The 18,152-nt window shown below is 44.4% G+C and overlaps 1 protein-coding gene across 1 annotated transcript; it reads left to right on the forward strand.

Moving 5' to 3' along the window:
• The first annotated feature begins 15,784 nt into the window (after positions 1 to 15,784).
• SIX6 (SIX homeobox 6) lies at positions 15,785 to 17,678 on the forward strand. The gene is made up of 2 exons (XM_036844293.1): positions 15,785 to 16,434; positions 17,510 to 17,678. The coding sequence occupies exons 1-2, from the start codon at positions 15,863 to 15,865 to the stop codon at positions 17,676 to 17,678; spliced, it is 741 nt and encodes a 246-aa protein (XP_036700188.1). The 5' UTR covers positions 15,785 to 15,862.
• The last annotated feature ends 474 nt before the right edge of the window (positions 17,679 to 18,152 follow it).

Genomic DNA, 18,152 nt, shown 5'->3' on the forward strand with positions numbered 1-18,152 from the left:
AATTCTCCACTTTGAAAGACCTATACCTTCCCAGGCTAACCACTCAATTTCATTAAAGACTATTTCTTAGGCTTCAGTCTGGGTGCTTTCACAGGAGTAGGGGGCAGATAGGAAAGGCCAATTATCAAGACCCTGCCCTAGACAATTCCTCAAGCTCTAACCTCATTTTCTGCTCCTCTTCCTGTTCCAATTATCTATATCTGCCAACTCAGGGGGACTCAACGGAAAAACTTCCTCATTCATTTTAAACAATAGTAAATGTTAATTATTGTACCATGCTGTAATACAATGATGCCTTCAAAATCCACAGAGTTGTATAGGACTTAAGACCTTTATAATAATAACCGCAAGCCATGATGCTTTTTCAATTCTCATGTCTGTTTTTCCTACATGAGGAAAGTATAAAATTTTATTGAAGGACATAAAAGAGCATTTGAATAAACGAGAGCCAGTCTATGTACCTGAATGGGAGCATTCAACACTGTAAAGATGCAATTTATCCCAAATTAATCTATGTAATGAAACTTGTTGCAGGAGGTCATCAAGAGGACGTGACCGCCAGTTGACCCAAGAGCTGGACCCAGGCAACTGGAAGCTCCTCACCCCCTCCTCTGTCCGTGGAATGTACACTTTGCTTACCATTCCAACAGTGGGAGTCATTTTCAAGCATGAAGCCTTAAGAGAGTGAGGTGTTGTTGAGACCATCTGGACTGTATATGTGACTGAACCCAGTTAAGGCCCCTATTATAAACTTTTAAGATTTGGTGGGTTGGTTCAGAGACCTACTCAACTTCCAGTCACCGAAGACAAGCCTTGTAAGCAAGTTCCCTTGCTTATTAAACCTGCCAGCTATCAATCTGGAGTAGTCTGCCTCTTTCTTTGTTCTCTCCTTGCTCTCTGTGTTCAGGGGGCCAGTTTGCAAACCAACAACTGGTAAGCCAGCAAGGAGATGGAATAAATGGGCCTTGAGAAAGAGTCATCTGTGGGGGAAATCCTGAGTTGGCCATTGACCTCTATGTGAGGAGAGGTGGCCCATATGTCAGATGCATGTGGACCACCCCAGGAGTATGAGGACACCCCAAAAACGTGGCTGTTTTAATGAGCTTGTTTGAGAAACTACACTTAAGAGAGAACTTGGGCTTCCCTGGTGGCGCAGTGGTTGAGAGTCCGCCTGCCAATGCGGGGGACACGGGTTCGAGCCCTGGTCTGGGAGGATCCCACATGCCGCGGAGCGGCTGGGCCCGTGAGCCACAACTGCTGAGCCTGCATGTCTGGAGCTTGTGCTCCGCAACAGGAGAGGCCGCGATGGTGAGAGGCCCGAGCACCGCGATGAAGAGTGGTCCCCGCTTGCCGCAACTAGGGAAAGCCCTTGCACGGAAACGAAGACCCAACACAGCCAAAAACAAATAAATAAATAATAGAAATAAAGGAATTGCTTTAAAAAAAAAAGAGAGAGAACTTAAGTAAAGAAGGGAAACAAATGGCTGCCACAGTGGGCTGGCCTCTACTGTGGGCAGTTCGGCTGACCATCGATGCCCAACTAGAGACTAACTTGAGTTTGAAAGTTGGAAGAAGAGCTGAAGTTAGAAAAGGACGTGCAGTTATCCACTACTCTGCTAGTTTCAGGAGTGGCAGACAATTTTGGAAGACCAGAATAATAAGTTGGAGACCTTAGAATGCTATTTTGGAAAGCTAGGAGATCACAAGCTGTCATTGATTAAAGTCCATGTGCTTGTGATAAAGCCTGATTAGGACACTAAGAGGCAGAATCTTTGGGAAAGTGAGGAGAGCAAAAAGGAGGATATTGTACTGATTGACAATGAAATGCGCAGAGTAGACCCATGCCATCCGACCTTTAATACAAAGAAAAATTTTAAATAGTAATTACCCTAGACTTTGATAATAGAGAAATACACCCCAAAACTCCCAGGAGAAAACTTGCATTCATTTTCTGTCCCTTCAAGTTGTAAATTTTATCTGAAATGTAAATACCTCAGGAGATAACTAAAACAGCCCATGATTGCCTGAGACTGAATAGAAAAAAGGAGGGAAAGAGACTATTTAAAATACAGATGACTACAGAAGCTCCCTTGCTCAAAATCTAGTCCACAGCCTCCATAAGATTACCAGTAAAGGGCAAATACAAATTTTTAAAGTCTTCTCCACAAATATTAGTAAAAAGCTTTAGCCATGTGAGTGGGTAAACTTAACTTGTTCCATCTACCAGAAACACATTTGGATTCAACTGGCTTATAAATTAGTGAGTTTTATATTGTTATACCTGATTCTTGGCTAAAGTTTTAGAATGAAAGCTATGGGGTCTCTGTGTCTGTCTGTATGTTGATGTATGTCTATGAATATATGTTACATATATGTGACATTTTTCTACCTCTGGAGGGTGTTGCCAAAATTAATCTGTAAATGAGCTTTATTTAATTGGCTTAAAGAAAAATAAGCTTTAATATCAATAGTGTACTTATGTAAAAATGAAACAATTTTTTTCACCCACTAAAAGGACAAAGTTGTTTTGGACTGTTGGTCTGTTCTTAGTGGGACTGTGAAAGGTTTTTCTTCACCTTTTAAGTAATCTGCCTAGAAAACAGAGATTCTGTGTTTTATCAAAATAATTTTCTGTGCTTCATGTTGTCTTTATCAGGCTTTGATTACTTAAGAAAACTGAGTCTTCTGTATTAAAAGAGGTAAGTTGTGTTTTTGTTTTGTTTTTACAACTACGTAACTTTATGTATTTGCCTTTGAAGTCTCTAATTATCACTTTGGTTAACTGGATAACTAAGTACCGTTTCACGGTGACCTATGGTCCTATTCAATCAAGTGTTTTAAACCTTTTGATATTTTTGACAAACTTACCCCAAATCAAATTATTAACAAAGTCCTGTTGACCTTGAACTAACTGGGATTTTCTAGAGGGCCCCTGGAACATCTCAGAGATATGTAATCTCTCCTTATAAAAGAGAATTAAATTAATTAGGCTTAGTTGACATATTAAATTACATGGGAAGCACTGTCAAATAAGAAGTGATGCTAAACTTTAGGTTATTTTGTATAAATATATGTTATTAATATAAATGTTCCTGCAAAAATGCTTCATCTTCAAGGTGTTTTAAGGAAAAGACTCTGACAAGTACAGGTTTCTGATAATTAAGATCAATTTGCCTTCATGTGGGAGGGACAACAATAGACCTTTCAAATATCTCCTTAAGGCTACCTGCACAGCCCCACAATATCTTATGGGATGGTAGCCCAAGATCTGTCCCTGTTCTCCTTCCCCACTATAGTAAAATTGGCCCATTACATTGATGATATTATGTTAACATGTGAAGACTTGCCTCTGCTGCAGGACACTCTGCAGACTTTGCTGAAACATCTGTGAGGGAGAGGATGGGTGGTGAACCCAAAGAAAATTCAAGGCCCAGGCACGGCCATAAAGTTTGGGGGAGTTATTTGGTTGGGTAAGATGTGCATTATCCTAGGAGCTGTGATTGAAAAGGTGCAAGCCTATCCAACACCTAAGAACATGAAAGAGGTGCAAGCTTTTGTAGGAATTTGGGGGTTTGGGTTTTATTCCCTACCTAGCACAGTGCCTGCATCCTTTATACTGCCTGGTGAAGAAAGGGCACGTGTAGGACTGGGAATGAGAGCAACAAGCTACCTCTGAAAAGACAAAAATATTAGTGAAGCAGATTAAATCTCTGGGCATCTCTCATGCAGGGCTACCATTTGAGTTAGATGTATCTGTGACTCTGGAAGCTTTGGGTTGGGTGCTGTGGCAGGGGCAACAGAATGAGAAAATATCCCTAGGATTTTGGTCCCAGTCCTGGAAGGGGGCAGAAACCCAATATACCCCCCCCACTCCCAACACACACATACAGCAACAGCTCCTGACAGTGTATACAGTGCTCCTCAGGGTAGATTCTCTCACGAAAGAACAGCATATCATGGTCAGAACTTCCCTTCCTATCAAAGGGTGGATGGAGAATATGTTCCATCAACCCACTTCTGTCATGGCTCAAATTCCCACTTTGACTAAGTGGCATGCCTATATGCAGCAGAAGAGCACCCTGTCTGCCAGCCCACTGTCTCTAGAAATACAGGTGCTACTAAGTCCTGTAGAATATGAAGATGCTCTGAATGCCTCCACCCCTATTCCTGTCGCAGCCCCTGCAGCCTATAGAGAGGGAGTGGAGGAAATTCCTGCTGATATCTGATAAAGAGATGCCTGGAAACAGGAACAAACCATAGCAGCCAGTGGGCTGAACTCAGAGCAGTTTGGCTGGTGATCACTCATGAACCCTGGTCATTAACCCTTTGCAATGACAGTTGGGCTATTATAAAGGGATGAACCCTATGACTTGGACAATGGGAAGCTAAGGAGTGGATGATCATGAAAAAGCCTCTGTAGGGTCAGGATGTGTGGAAAGACTTTTAGGTTCGCCTGGAAGAGCTTCAGGCTGTCCTTACTGTCTTCCACATGCTGGTTCACAAGGCACTGACACACCCTGGCAATCAAGAAGCTGATGCCCTAGCTCAGGTACAAGCCCTAGCAACTGACCCTTCACTATATATGGCAGATTGGTTGCATAGAAAGAGTGACCACCCACAATAGCATATGGGTGGGATGGCATATTGTCAAGGATGCTGGATTGCCCTTGAAATACAGTGACTTGGTTAATGCAGTAAAGACATGTCCTTTGTGTTCTAAACAACACCTAAGGCAATTACCAAAGGAGTCTGGGGCCATATACTGGAGTTCCCAAACAGTGAGGTATTGGCAATTGATTATATTGGTCCCCTCCCTCCAAGTAAGGCTTCTAAATATGCCTTGGTTTTCATGAACACTGCATCTGGCCTAACCCAATCTTTCCCCTGACACGGCTCAAACCAGGCTGCCACCATTAGGGGATTAGAGAAGCTGAGTACCATGTACAGATACCTTCATCAAATAGATAGTAATTGGAGGTCACATTTCAAAGGTTATGATATGCAGGACTGGGCAAAAGAACATGACATTGAATGGAGGTTTCATCGCCCCTATAATTGGCAAGCAGCAAGGTTGATAGAAAGGAAAAATAGGATATCAAAGCAGCAGATTAAAATACTAACAGGTACAACCGCCTTGGCTTTAATACATTTGAACGATCAACCAGTAGGGCCTGTTGCCCCATATGACAGACTAGGGACCCCTGACGAGACACTCAATACCGTAAAGGTATGCAAGTTGTAGGAAACAGACATTGACTGACTCTCACCATGGATCAATCTGCTATGCTGCTGAGAACACCAAAGGCCCTATCATGCCTGGGAAAGGTGTCATCTACTATAATTTGCAATGGTACACCTCACCCAGATGGCCAGATAGCTGCCAAACAAGCCACCGCCATGCTAGTGAAACCCCTTGCTGGCTGCTCAGGGCACACTGGGAAAGAGTGGCTATGTAAGACCATAAGAGCCAGTCACGGGGCTTCCCTGGTGGCGCAGTGGCTGAGAGTCGGCCTGCCGATGCAGGGGACGCGGGTTCGGGCCCTGGTCCGGGAAGATCCCACATGCCGCGGAGCAGTTGGGCCCGTGAGCCACAACTACTGAGCCTGCGCATCTGGAGCTTGTGCCACACAACAAGAGAGGCCGTGACAGTGAGAGTCCCGCGCACAGCGATGAAGAGTGGCCCCCGCTCGCCGCAACTGGAGAAAGGCCTCGCACAGAAACTGAGACGCAACACAGCCAAAAATAAATAAATAAATTAATTAAAAAAAAAAAAAAAAGAGCCAGTCACAAGGGGTGGAGTATTGGAGGAAGTCATCAAGAGGACATGACAACCAGCTGACCCATGTGCTAGACCCAGGCAATCAGAGGCTCCTCACCTCCTCCTCATCCTTGGAATGAATGTTCTGCCCACCATTCCCACGTGCGAGCCATTTTCATGGATGTAGCCTTAAAAGAGTAAGGTTCTGTTGAGGCCATCTGGACTAAATACATGACTGAACCCAGTTAAGGCCTCTATATAAACTGTAAGATTTGGCAGGCAGATGCAGAGATCTACTTGTCTGGCAGTCAACCAAGACAAGTCTCATAAATAAGTTCCCTTGGTTGTTAAACCTGCCACCTACCAATCTGGAGTGGTCTGCCTCTTTCTTCAGTCTCTCCCTGCCTCCATGCATGGGGCCAGTTTGCAAAACAGCACAATTCCATGAAAACTCCACTGGAATCTGGGGTTGTGAAAAAGACTTGACAAAACTTACCTTAAAGTTGATCTGGAAGAAAATATTCACAAAACAGCCAAAGAATTTTTCTTTAAAAATACTGAAGAAGAACTTGCCCTATCAAATATTAAAATGTATTTGAACGACAGTAGGGGAACCATAGAAATAAACAGACATATCAGTGAAAGAGAACAGAAAGTCCAAAAGAATACCTATGTATACATAGAAATTTAATATGTGATAAAAGTGGAGTTTCATATCTGTGGGAAAAGAATTATCAATCAATAAATAATGGCAGGATTCAGAGGTGGTAAAACTAAACTCTGGGAAATATACAACAGAGGCACTTTTTGGTCTAAAAAATCTCTTAGAGCACTGGTTTTAATCTCCAGACTGTCTCCAGACCACTTCATTATCTCCAACCTGAATCTCTGCTCATCCCAACAAGCCCTTAAGGCCCAGGTCAAGAGTTTCCCTCTCCTGCATGGTGACACACTCGCTCCTGTCTTCTTCCAGCCGCCCAAGTCTTCTTGGCACCTTAGGCAACCCCACCTGCTTCCACCCTCTTAACATTCTTCACAAGCACAGTCTAGACACACCCAGGCCAAGCAAGACTGCCAGAGAAAGAAGAGAACCCAGGCTGTCAGAAGACAAACCCAGGTCTGGAATGGAAGGAGGTTTCCAGGACATTCTGAGGCCTGGGGTGAATTAGCTGAGAAGCAGAAGGGGGAAGAAAAGTCACAAAGAAAAGTTTACACTCTTTTGATTGAAGGAGGAAGGGGCCTAGAAAGGAAATGGGGCCAGGGATGAAAGGGGATGCATTTCTAGTATTTTTGGTCCAGGGAAGGAAAGAAGAAAGGAAGGAAGGAAGGAAGGAAGAAAGGAAGGAAGGGGGGAGGGAGGGAGGGAGGGAGAAAGAAGAATTAGAAAATGATTTGAAGGGGGAAAAAACCCTGTTAGAGTCCAAATTTCCATGAGACCTCAAAATAAATCCAGATGGATTAAATTTTTTTTAATCTAGAAAGAGCAGAGAAGAAAATACAGGTTATCTATAACATGGAAGGGACACTGTACTAAGTATAACACCTGAGACAGAAACAGACTTGATAGATCTGACTATGTGAAAATTATAAAAACTATAGGACAAACAACACCATAAAGTGAAAAAGCAGGAAGAAATATTTGCAATATATGACAGGAAAAAATGTATCCTTAATGTTGTAAGAAATACTACAAATGAATAAAAAGGATAAACATCCCAAATGAAGGGATAGAATTGGGAAATTCTCAAAAGAAGAAATACAAATGACCAGTAAATATGTAAAACTGCATAACCTTATTAATAACCAAAGAAATGGCTATTTAGAAAACATGAGAAACCATTTTTCAAATATTTGTTTATTTATTTATTTTTATTTTTGGCTGCGTAGAGTCTTAGTTGCGACACATGGGATCTTTCCGTTGTGGTGCGCGCGCTCTTCGTTGCGTCGCACAGGCTTTTCTCTAGTTGTCGCGCGCAGGCTCCAGAGAGCATGGGCTCTGTAGTTGCTGCACGCGGGCTTAGTAATTGCAGCGCACAGGCTTAGTTGCCCTGCGGCATGTGGGATCTTAGTTTCCCGACCAGGGATCGAATCCGCGTCCCCTGCATTGGAAGGCGGATTCTTAACCACCGGACCACCAGGGAAGTCCCAAAGAAACCATTTTTCATCTATCAATCTGGCAAAGATTTAAAAGAAGAATAATGGCCAGGGTGTGGGGGGAAATGACACTCACACGGTGTGGGTATAAGTAAAAATTGGTAAAAATCCTTTTGGATGACAATTTGGAAATACATACCACTTTTTAAATATGTAAACCCTTTAACCCATTCATCTTACTTCCAAGAATTTGAAGGAAAAATTGGGCAATACATAAAGATGCTCATTGTTTCATTGTTTATAATGGTGAAAATTTGGAACCAATTTAAACAATCATCAATAGGGACTGGTTAAATAAGTTATGGTATGTATGCTGTGGAATACAGTGCAGCCATTCAAAATGATAACATGTATTTATTATCAGGAAAAATGTTCATAAAATGTTATCATAAAAAAAGAAGGCTATAAACAGTATGGATAATATGACAGTATTTCTGTCAAAAGAAAAAAAATCTGTATCTCTGTGTGTAGAAAAAAAAAAGTATATAAGGATATGCACTGAGCACTAATAGTGATTTATCTATGGAATAATGACATTACAAAAAACTTTCACTTTTGACTCCATAAGTATATGGATATTTATTGCAGTGAGCATGTGTTGCTTTTATACAGAGAAAAACACAAAAGGTATTTCCAGTAGGGGAAAAAATAACACTCCAGATGAGGAAAATACATGAGAAAAAAAAATCTAAATATCAACAAATGAACCATAGCAGAGGGAAAGAATGGAGAGGACTATGTGTCTGTACGTGTGTGTAATAAGAACAGACTGTCTAGAAGTGTGTGACATAATTGCTAAATAAGTATTTTTAAAACAGAAGGGATACACTACAAGGAAAACTCTAGGTACTACATCATTTCAGAAAACTTTGGGATCGGGGTAATAGAGGAGGAGGAAAGTGGGGAAGTGAAAATACTGTAAAAGTCTAATCCTATTTGGATGGTGAGAACAATGGGGAAAGTAATGCCATGGTAGGAAAAACAGTGCATCTTGATGGGGAAGATATTAATCGTCCTTTTTATAGACAATAATAGAGTCATATGTAACAATTAAGAGAGCAAGGAAAGGAAAGATAACCATTGATGGACTAGAAAATACTGCAGAACTTCTAAATTATTACTTCAAGGACAAGGATAAAAAGATGGTCAAGCAGAAAGGAGATGAGAGAGGTAGAAAGAAAATTTAACTAAATGAAGGTTAAAATTAGATATTAAAATTCCAAAAAACTCAGTTCACCCCCAAATTTTAATCACTGTAAAGACAAATTCTCTTACATTAATTTCACGAAAACCTAGGAATAATAGGGAAAGTAACAGATAAAATACAAAACAGAAAAAAGAGAGGATTAAAATTCCATAGTGTGAAGGATCTGAGGGGGAAAAAAATCTACTGTTAAAGGAAACATGCACACATTTCTCTGCCTCTTAATTTTTTCTAAACCTACTGTCACTGTCTGCCTATATAATTCCGTGCCAGAGCTTTGCAGCTGGTCCCCACTGGGGCTTAAGCAGACTCCTCTCTGTGTTTCCATTTAAAAGTCTTTATTTCAATAGGTGGGCCTAGAGCATCTGCACTTCCAAAATTACCACACAACTGATCCAAAATGATTGAAACAAAATTGGTTTCAAAAATTGCCTTAGGCTGAAAAGAAGATGAAGGCTAACATTTCAGACCTAAAGAAACATTTATCACAATTCTCTGTCTGTAATAGACTTCTGTGGTTGTAATAGAAATGTTGACAGCTTGTTAATTATAGAAATGCTAGTGAGCATCACTGTTATTCTTTTGAAAGACCTGACAAAAGAGTTCGGAGGTTTTTTTACTTAAACCAAGCCTTACAGCACCTCAAGTCCAATCTCTCCTCCCCAATGAGCCTGAATTCAGTTCCATTTTCCTGCCAGCATACAGTGTGATGACTCAGAGAAAGGTCTTCAATAAACCCAGACTCCAACATTCCCACCCCGCAAAGAAGATAATTGAAGTCCGAGAATCACATTTGAGATTCAAGGACTTTTTAGGGTTTGCAAGGGTACACCATTTGACAAGACCCAGAATAGTTTCAACCTCTCTGAGATCCATGAACTAGCGTGCATCAAACTATGAAAGTCACAGCATCAGGAAATAGCATAGGACCTTACACATGGCAGCCACCAATAAATATTCATGTGTGATTCAGATCCTCACCCTCAAACTCAACAGGAATTATACCATCTTCCTTGGGTAGGGAAAGCAAGGTATGTGATAAATAGAGGATTGCATCTGTGTTTTAAACGTATCTCTGCCACTAACTAGTTGTATAATATGAGTAATCATTTAACCTCTTGGTCTTCGTATTTTATTCACTTGTAAAATGGAGACGGTCTGAGCAATAACTTTCAACCATTGTTGTCTGTCCCACCAGTTACTCAAAGAACATAGACAGAAACAAAACTCCACTTTCCCCAGAGATATTTCTAAATTTATAAGTATTCAGTCACCATAAGTATCAATTACAATAAAGTTTTAAAAGAAACAAAATTACAGTGTACCCTTAGGAAGAGATTTTATTGGTGTGGCCTAGACCTAAGATGAAATTAAAAGGGCACTGATTCCTTTAAAAGTGCTTCAACTCCAAAATAAACAGAATTTTAGCAGGTTCTGTATGTCTGTCTTGTTGATTATTTTGAGCTCCTCTGAAGCAGGGTTTCTTAACAGTGATGCTACTGACATTTTTGGTTGGGGGTGGGGGCCGCTGTGGCGATTCGCTGTAAGATGTTTAGCGGCATCTCTGCCTCCATGCATTCAGTGCCAGTTGTGACAACCAACAATGTCTTCAGACATTGCCAAATGTCCCCTGGAAGGAGGGGGTATAATTGCCCTCCTGAGATTTGCTACTTTGAAGGGTAAGATGCCATGAAAATTATATTTTTAATGTAATTCTTTAAAAACATTTTCTGTTAATGAACTGGATTAATGCAGAATTTAAGGTATTTATTGGAGTCTAATGTTTCTATTTGATTTTACACTACTTGGAAGGAAATGATCATTTATTACACATATAATACATGTAATTAATGCATATATATGACATACAATACATAAAATCGAATGTGAATAATGTTTGACTCATGCCAGAAGACATAAACAAATTTACACTCTTTCACTTCATTGAATTATAAGGTGTTTAGGTGTATTTTAGAAAGATACTTTGATCTTAGATTTGAAAATGGTCAAAAATAACCTGCTAGTGGAAAAAAAAACAAGGTTCTAGTAGAGAATTATGAATTAATTATTCTTTCAGTCATTCAACTAATGTTTCATTACTGATAATAAAGTGTTTATAAATGACATGCTGGTTACATTTTTAAGAGTTAATCCTTCACATAAGAACCCATTGATACATAGCCCTAAGCAAGCTATGCTGTGGTGTGGTTAGCCCTCTGAAGATTTAGACTTACCCTCACAAAAGCAGAAGAGAGAGAGAAAAGTGAATTTAAAACCATAGTTTAAATAAGGGGTATAATTTGCAATATAGTCTTTGGCTTAAACACAAATTATCATCCAAATGCCTAGAAGCAGCCACACACTGGAGGTCAAAACAAAGTTACATAGTCAGCCTAACATTTTAAAAAACCATTACTGCTAATTAACCAATACTTTCAAATGGTACATTTCCTCACATTTAAACTTATAAACATTTCCTCCAATTAACAACACAAGCAATTTTGCATCATTTAAAAAATAGATGGTAAATAATTTTGCAATAATAACAAAAATATCTAATCTATTAAAATTAGATCAATATTTTGATTGTAATACTTTTTTGCCAGTTAACTTTACAGCACCAAGAAATCTACAAAACATTTCTCAAAGAGGCATCTCTGTTCTTTGTTACAAGGTGCATACATACAGTCAGGGGAAGAATGCATGAAAGACAGCAATCTATCTTGGGAACTTATTAGGATAGTTGGTACTTTAAAACTAGGATATTGAATTAATTTCATAATCTGAAGAGCTGGACCACCAAATTCATAAACAAATATATATCTATATTTATACAGTATCATCTAAAAATCAGAATTCTAAATTCATGAATAAATGAGAGTGTGAAATTTTAATACTGTAATTTCAAAGGCAGTAAAACGCCTTTCTAACCTTGGATTTTTTTTTTTTTTTTTACATTATTCTCACCTATTCGCAACACATGGCTTTGAGGCCCAGGAAACGAAAACTAAGATCTCTCCCCCCAAAGTCAAAATGGACATACACAAAAGGCTGGGACCTCATTGTCTTCCAGTCTGTGATTCTCACATGCAGCACAAACGTCTTTATCAAGGAGTTCAGATGCATTCAATTATGATATCTTTAAAATCCCTGACTATGTGAATTGTATAGGAAAGAAAACAAAGACACATCATTTATTTTATGGCTTGATTTAGGAGAAGTCAAAGAAAAGAAAGACAAAACAAGACAAGAGACTGGAAACTAGACATAAGAATGTATTGACCTCTACAAAGTGCTCTCCACTGGCAAATCTTTCAGCAGAGTGTAACCTGGGCTCCAAGTGTCCCTCTACTCTAGAGAGCAAAATCAGAAGGGGCAAAACGAGGGGAGAGATTGATATGTGCAAGAAGTCCTAGACTGAACTCAAGATTTCTGGTATGAACCTCACAACTCCCTGGAGGCACTTTGCCCTGGTGCCTCTGCAATGAACAATTAGACACAGTTTTTCCAGGGAGGGCATTGTCTTCTACCCGCTTTTTCTCCATAAAAAAAAAGCCTTGAGTTTGCAGAAAGAATAGCCATCTAGGTATTCCCAGTGAGAATCCAAGGCCTCCCAAATCTACTAGTAGCTGCAAACCAACCACAGAAAGTTGCAAACCTGCCCAGATGGGCCGAGGCCAAAGGCTGCCGCTGCGCTTTCCAGGTTACCTGGTCAAACACATAAGAAAAATGAAGTCGGGTGTAGCGAGTTGTCTGCAAGGTTGGCGCAACGTTCCAAAATTGGTAAAAATCTATCCCTCCGTAAAATTAAGAAAAGCTCCAGCCTTCGCCTGGCAAACCCGGAAAAGTGCGCTTCAGCCGTGGGGTGGGGGGCCATCTTCTTCACAGTGGAATTATCTCTAAGGAAATCCTCGAAGCTCCTCATTCTCAGGGACGGGGGCTCACAAATTTCTTCCCTTTGTCCCTTCCCAGAGTGAAGCTGATGAACGAATGTGCTACCTCAGTGTGCCCTGGAGAAGTTTATTTCCCTTGAGTTGATAAAATTAAGCCAAGCCCCCTGCGATGGTGAAGACAGGATATCCTGACAGTAGACCCGGGCCTCTAGACAACTCTCAGAACCCGCCCGCCCCGGCGCCCAGACACAGCGTCCGGCGGGGTTCGGACTCGGCGGCGGCAGCAGCCAGCGCCCTTTTCCCGCGATTCCGCCAAGGCCAACCTAGGCTTTTGGTCTCAGTCACCGGAGAGCCCCAGACACGCAGAAGCCAAAGGGGACATCTGGAAATAAACATTCCCATTTCTTGCATAGGGCACCTAGACTCGGAAAATTACACGACTTACTTAGGGTAAGAAGCCGGAATTGACCACTTTCAAATTGTGCAGCAAAAAGGCGTGCGGAGGCGCGGTCCCCTGGGGCACCGACAACTTCTCACCTCCGGCGGCTAGGAGCCGAGGTTGGGGGTCCCCTCTGCGCTCGAGGGCTATAAGGTCCCGCGGACCCGCGGCTGCTTCTGCTCGCGGAGGGCAATCAAGAAGCTATTGGGCTAGGGAAAGCCCATAGGGGAGACACCCCGAGAGGGAAAATTCGGAAACCTCTGCAAACTGGAGCAAGGGGGTGCTTTCCTTCCTTGGCCAGGGGTGCCGGGAACGCAACCCTCCTAGGGTCCCTCTTCACCCCTTCCCGCCTGCCGGGTTTTCTACACCGTGCATTGTTGGCCCTCGTTTGCGATGTTTCTCACTAAAAGTTGTCCTTGAGGCGGATTCGGAAGTCTCCTCAAGCTAGAGAGGGTTTGTGCTTCGACATTATCCTCATCACCCTCTCCATTTTGCCTCTGCCTGTCGCATTTCATGAAAATAAGCTCTTAGAAAAGAAAGTCTCTCCGTTGAGGCGGCAGCAAACTCACAGAAATGATGTAAATGGTTGCAGGGCTTTTTTCTTCCTCTCTGCTATTTTTTTTTTTTTGAGTGAACTGTGAAGATCTGTGAAAATAATATCAGGGTTTTCCATCAGAATGAGCTTTGCCCTGCATTCAGGCGTAGCATGATGTGACCCGACACCTCCAACCATCTGTGCTATCTATCTGCCTTCTGATTTACCAGAGCTGTACAAGCCACATACAAATTGTACTTGATACTAAAGAAAAGACAGCCCGGCCCAGTCCAGTTCGGGGGCGAACATTCTCATCTGATTCCTTTCTGGGGATAGGACCTCCAAAGATATTTTTCCTGGCGTTTTCGTTGGACTCCCCTCTTCCAATTATTTTCTTCAACCTAAATAAACCCCTATCAAAAGCCCAGGTGATATCGTAGTTACTTTTGACCTAGGTCTCAGAAAACGGTATGATGAGAATGTCAACTGAGAATCTAATAAAGTTGCCAATTCAACTGCTGGCCCCAAGGCAGAGCCACCAAGAAGGCCCTTTCTCTCTTCGGGAGGGGTCAGGGCTCAGGGGTTTAAGAAGTGCTTTCTACACCCCCTTCTCTATTGGTGTGGTCCCCCCTTCTCTATTTTACTTTTATTGAATTACTTTTGGGTCCAAAGGCCAAGGTTAGAGTTTCTATCCCCAGCTCAAGAGTTAAATATTCTAACACAGGGTATGGCAAAATTAGCCTGCAAGAAGAGCAAATCGATACTTCTTTAAAAAGGTCTTTGAAACAAGCTTTTAAGTTGCTGTCCTGACCTACCAGTGACTTCTCACTCTAGATGTGGCTATGCTGCACATTTGTTGAAGTCCATTAAACTGGGGAGAAAAAGCTGAGAAGTATAAACTTGGGGTCTGCGGCGCCGCTTTTGTTGCGAGTGTTTTACTTCATGGTCAGCACCTGTGTTATCAAGAATGCGAGTGTCCTAGCTCGTATTTTAAATGATATCAGGAGACTTTTGAAGGTGATGGGGGTAGAGTCCAAACTGACCTCTTCTACAGATCCCGGGTCCTGTTCCTTCTGCTTCACATTCGATTCCCACTCGGCTGCTTTGGCAGCCGGCAAGGCATGCAGGGATGGGTGCTGGCAAGAAGAGAGGTGATCCACTTCCCCTCCCTCCCCATTCGTGCTCTCCCTCAAGGTTTTCTGTTTCATTACAACTAAACTTGGTGAGTTCTCTTGGAGGATTTCGATTTGGCCCAGTCCTCTTTGTCCTCTGGAGGCCTCTTGACCCAGGCAGCGCCTCGCCCCAAAGTGGATTTCTGTAGCATCACTGCCTCTTGGGGGGGTGGCGCTGGGGCAGGGTTGCGGGGGAAGAGAGACGAACAAGGCTGGGGGTGGTAGTGAAACGCTGCGGCTCTCGCCCGTCTTTTTCTCCCATTCACTGGCACGTCTTTTCCTCCTCCAAGTTCTGCAAAATACTAAATCTACCGGAGAACGGCGGGCGCTGTCGAGGGCGGGGAGGTGCTGAAATGGCCGGGGCGCTCCGGTCGCAGTCTTGATTGGCAGAGCCGGCCAGTGACTGACAGGGGGTCTCCATGGCGCCCGCGCCGCCAATCCGCCCACCCCAGTAGCGGCGCCCGCTAGCTGGCCTGCGTGTCCTAACGGAGCCGAGCCGAACCCGAGCTGCGGAGCCAGCACCTCCTCCAATCCCTTCCGCTCTCTCTCTCCCCGCGGTTGCGCCGCCGCCGCTGCCCCGGCCGTGCGTCCTGGTGGCCCCGAGCCGCTCCACCAAGGAGAGTCTGGCGCACCCGGCAGCGCCCGCGGGCATCTGCTGCGTGTCCCGCTGCGGACTCGGCGCCTCCGCTGCCGCCGGCACTGCCTCGATGTTCCAGCTGCCTATCTTGAATTTCAGTCCCCAGCAAGTGGCCGGGGTATGTGAGACTCTAGAGGAGAGCGGCGACGTGGAGCGCCTGGGTCGCTTCCTCTGGTCGCTGCCTGTGGCCCCTGCGGCCTGCGAGGCGCTCAACAAGAATGAATCCGTGCTGCGCGCGAGAGCCATCGTGGCCTTCCACGGTGGCAACTACCGCGAGCTCTACCATATCCTGGAAAACCACAAGTTCACCAAGGAGTCGCACGCCAAACTGCAGGCGCTGTGGCTCGAAGCGCATTACCAGGAGGCTGAGAAGCTGCGAGGACGGCCCTTGGGGCCAGTAGACAAGTACCGCGTGAGGAAGAAGTTCCCGCTGCCACGCACCATCTGGGATGGCGAACAGAAGACACACTGCTTCAAGGAGCGCACGCGGCACCTGCTTCGGGAATGGTACCTGCAGGACCCATACCCCAACCCCAGCAAAAAGCGTGAGCTCGCCCAGGCAACCGGACTGACCCCTACGCAGGTGGGCAACTGGTTCAAAAACCGCCGACAAAGGGACCGGGCGGCTGCAGCCAAGAACAGGTCGGTACCTAAAGGCCTTCTCCGAGCCTTGAACTCACCAGGGAGGGAGTGGGTGACCGCACCCCCGGCGCCTTTACCCAAGGCCTGGAGACTTGGATTTCGCAGGAATTGAGATGGGATTGAGGTCTTCGGTTTTGAGCCCACTGAGTTCTGGGATCCTGGGTCGGGAATTCCTTCCGGGCTTTTGATTCCCCACCCTTTCTTTTTGGTTCTCGGCGCCTGGGGGTCGCTCCAGCAGCTGGTTCCAGTCACCAAACCAAGGCTACATTGAGAGGGAGAAAGAAAGAAAAATTAAAATCCCATAAACAATTACAGACCCCAAGGCCCAAAGCTAATTCTTGTCAGCCTGGGCCCAGGCTACTATTATTAAGTGAAGCCTGGCTTATTAGCAGTGTGGCAGTTTAGTGTTGTCATTTTTAAAGCCCAGATGCATCCTTCTCTAATGCTTTGAAATTTCTAACTTATGTCTGTAAGAAGTGGAAAGTCGAGTTCTACTCTTCCCACGTGTGGGCAGCCCTGTCTCAAAACAGCAAACTAGTTGGCAGAGGTTTTTCATTCCCCAGCATGTGGCTCTCAATCAGCCAAATATTTTGACCAAGAACCCAGCCTTTTCTCCCAGGTCCAAAGCCTCTGTGCAACCGTCAGGCCGCCCTTTTTGCCGGCCTCGGGGGCACTCACACAGGAGTATGCCCTAGGCAGACGCAGACTGGGAAAGGGGTCTCCTGTCCCAGAGCCTGATCTCTCCTTGTCACCCACACCTCATTTATCCTGAGAGCATTGTAAATCTCCCAAAGGTGACCAACACCAGGAACGACCTTGCGAGCACAGCATCCCAAAGATTGGGGAGATAGGGAGCCAAGAAAGGACTAAGGAGGAGGATGGGGCAACCTCAGGGCTCCACAGAACAGCCGCCGCACGCCTCCTGCCCGGCCTCTGTTGCCTCGTCTTACCCGCTTTAAATGCCCGGGTCTGAGGGAGAGTCGCTGATTGCTGGGCTTAAGGGATGTGGACCGGGGGACGGGGGTACCGGCGGCTATGTTACACACAGTGACTCGTTTCCTTTCCTTCCCCGTAGGCTTCAGCAGCAGGTCTTGTCGCAGGGCTCCGGCCGGGCGCTAAGAGCCGAGGAAGAGGTCACGCCCGAGGTGCTGGGCACCGCCGCCAGCCCGGCCGCCAGCCTATCCAGCAAGGCAGCCACTTCGGCCATCTCCATCACGTCCAGCGACAGCGAGTGCGACATCTGAGCCGCCCACCCAGCACGCTCAGAAACAGAATTCGGTGTAAAAAGCGAGACAAACAAAATGAAGGAGAGAGAAAGGACGAGAGACCAAGCAACCCAGCGCTTGCGAATCCAGGTGGCCAGGGACCCGCGGGCTCGGGTTGCCGTGTCCGCCCCGCGGCCTGACCCGCTCCACTGGCGCCCTCCGCTGCTACCACAGGGGCCCGCGGTGAGGCCAGACCCAGTTCCACGTTCTCCTTGCTTTGCTTTTTCCCAAGGATTTTGCTGCAAAGATGCCTCCGGAACCCGAACTGCACGCTGAGAGCCTGCCCTGAATCTCCCGTGGGTATTTCACGTCGAAAGGACGCTGTTACATATGTATAACTTTTGCTTTAAAGTTTTTTTTAACAAAACATATATATGTTGTTTATTTACTTATTTAAGAGACTGCATGGTAGGTTTCTCTGTATCGAGAGAACTTGCTGTTTCTAAAGGTGCA

Source organism: Balaenoptera musculus, chromosome 2, assembly GCF_009873245.2.
Source record: "Balaenoptera musculus isolate JJ_BM4_2016_0621 chromosome 2, mBalMus1.pri.v3, whole genome shotgun sequence".
In the NCBI taxonomy this organism is placed as follows: Eukaryota; Metazoa; Chordata; class Mammalia; order Artiodactyla; family Balaenopteridae; genus Balaenoptera; species Balaenoptera musculus.

Coding starts and splice junctions, on each gene's coding strand:
- SIX6 (XM_036844293.1), top strand. CDS start 15,863: ATGTTCCAGCTGCCTATCTTGAATTTCAGTCCCCAGCAAGTGGCCGGG. Junction 16,435..17,509: donor GCGGCTGCAGCCAAGAACAG/GTCGGTACCTAA, acceptor CCTTCCCCGTAG/GCTTCAGCAGCAGGTCTTGT.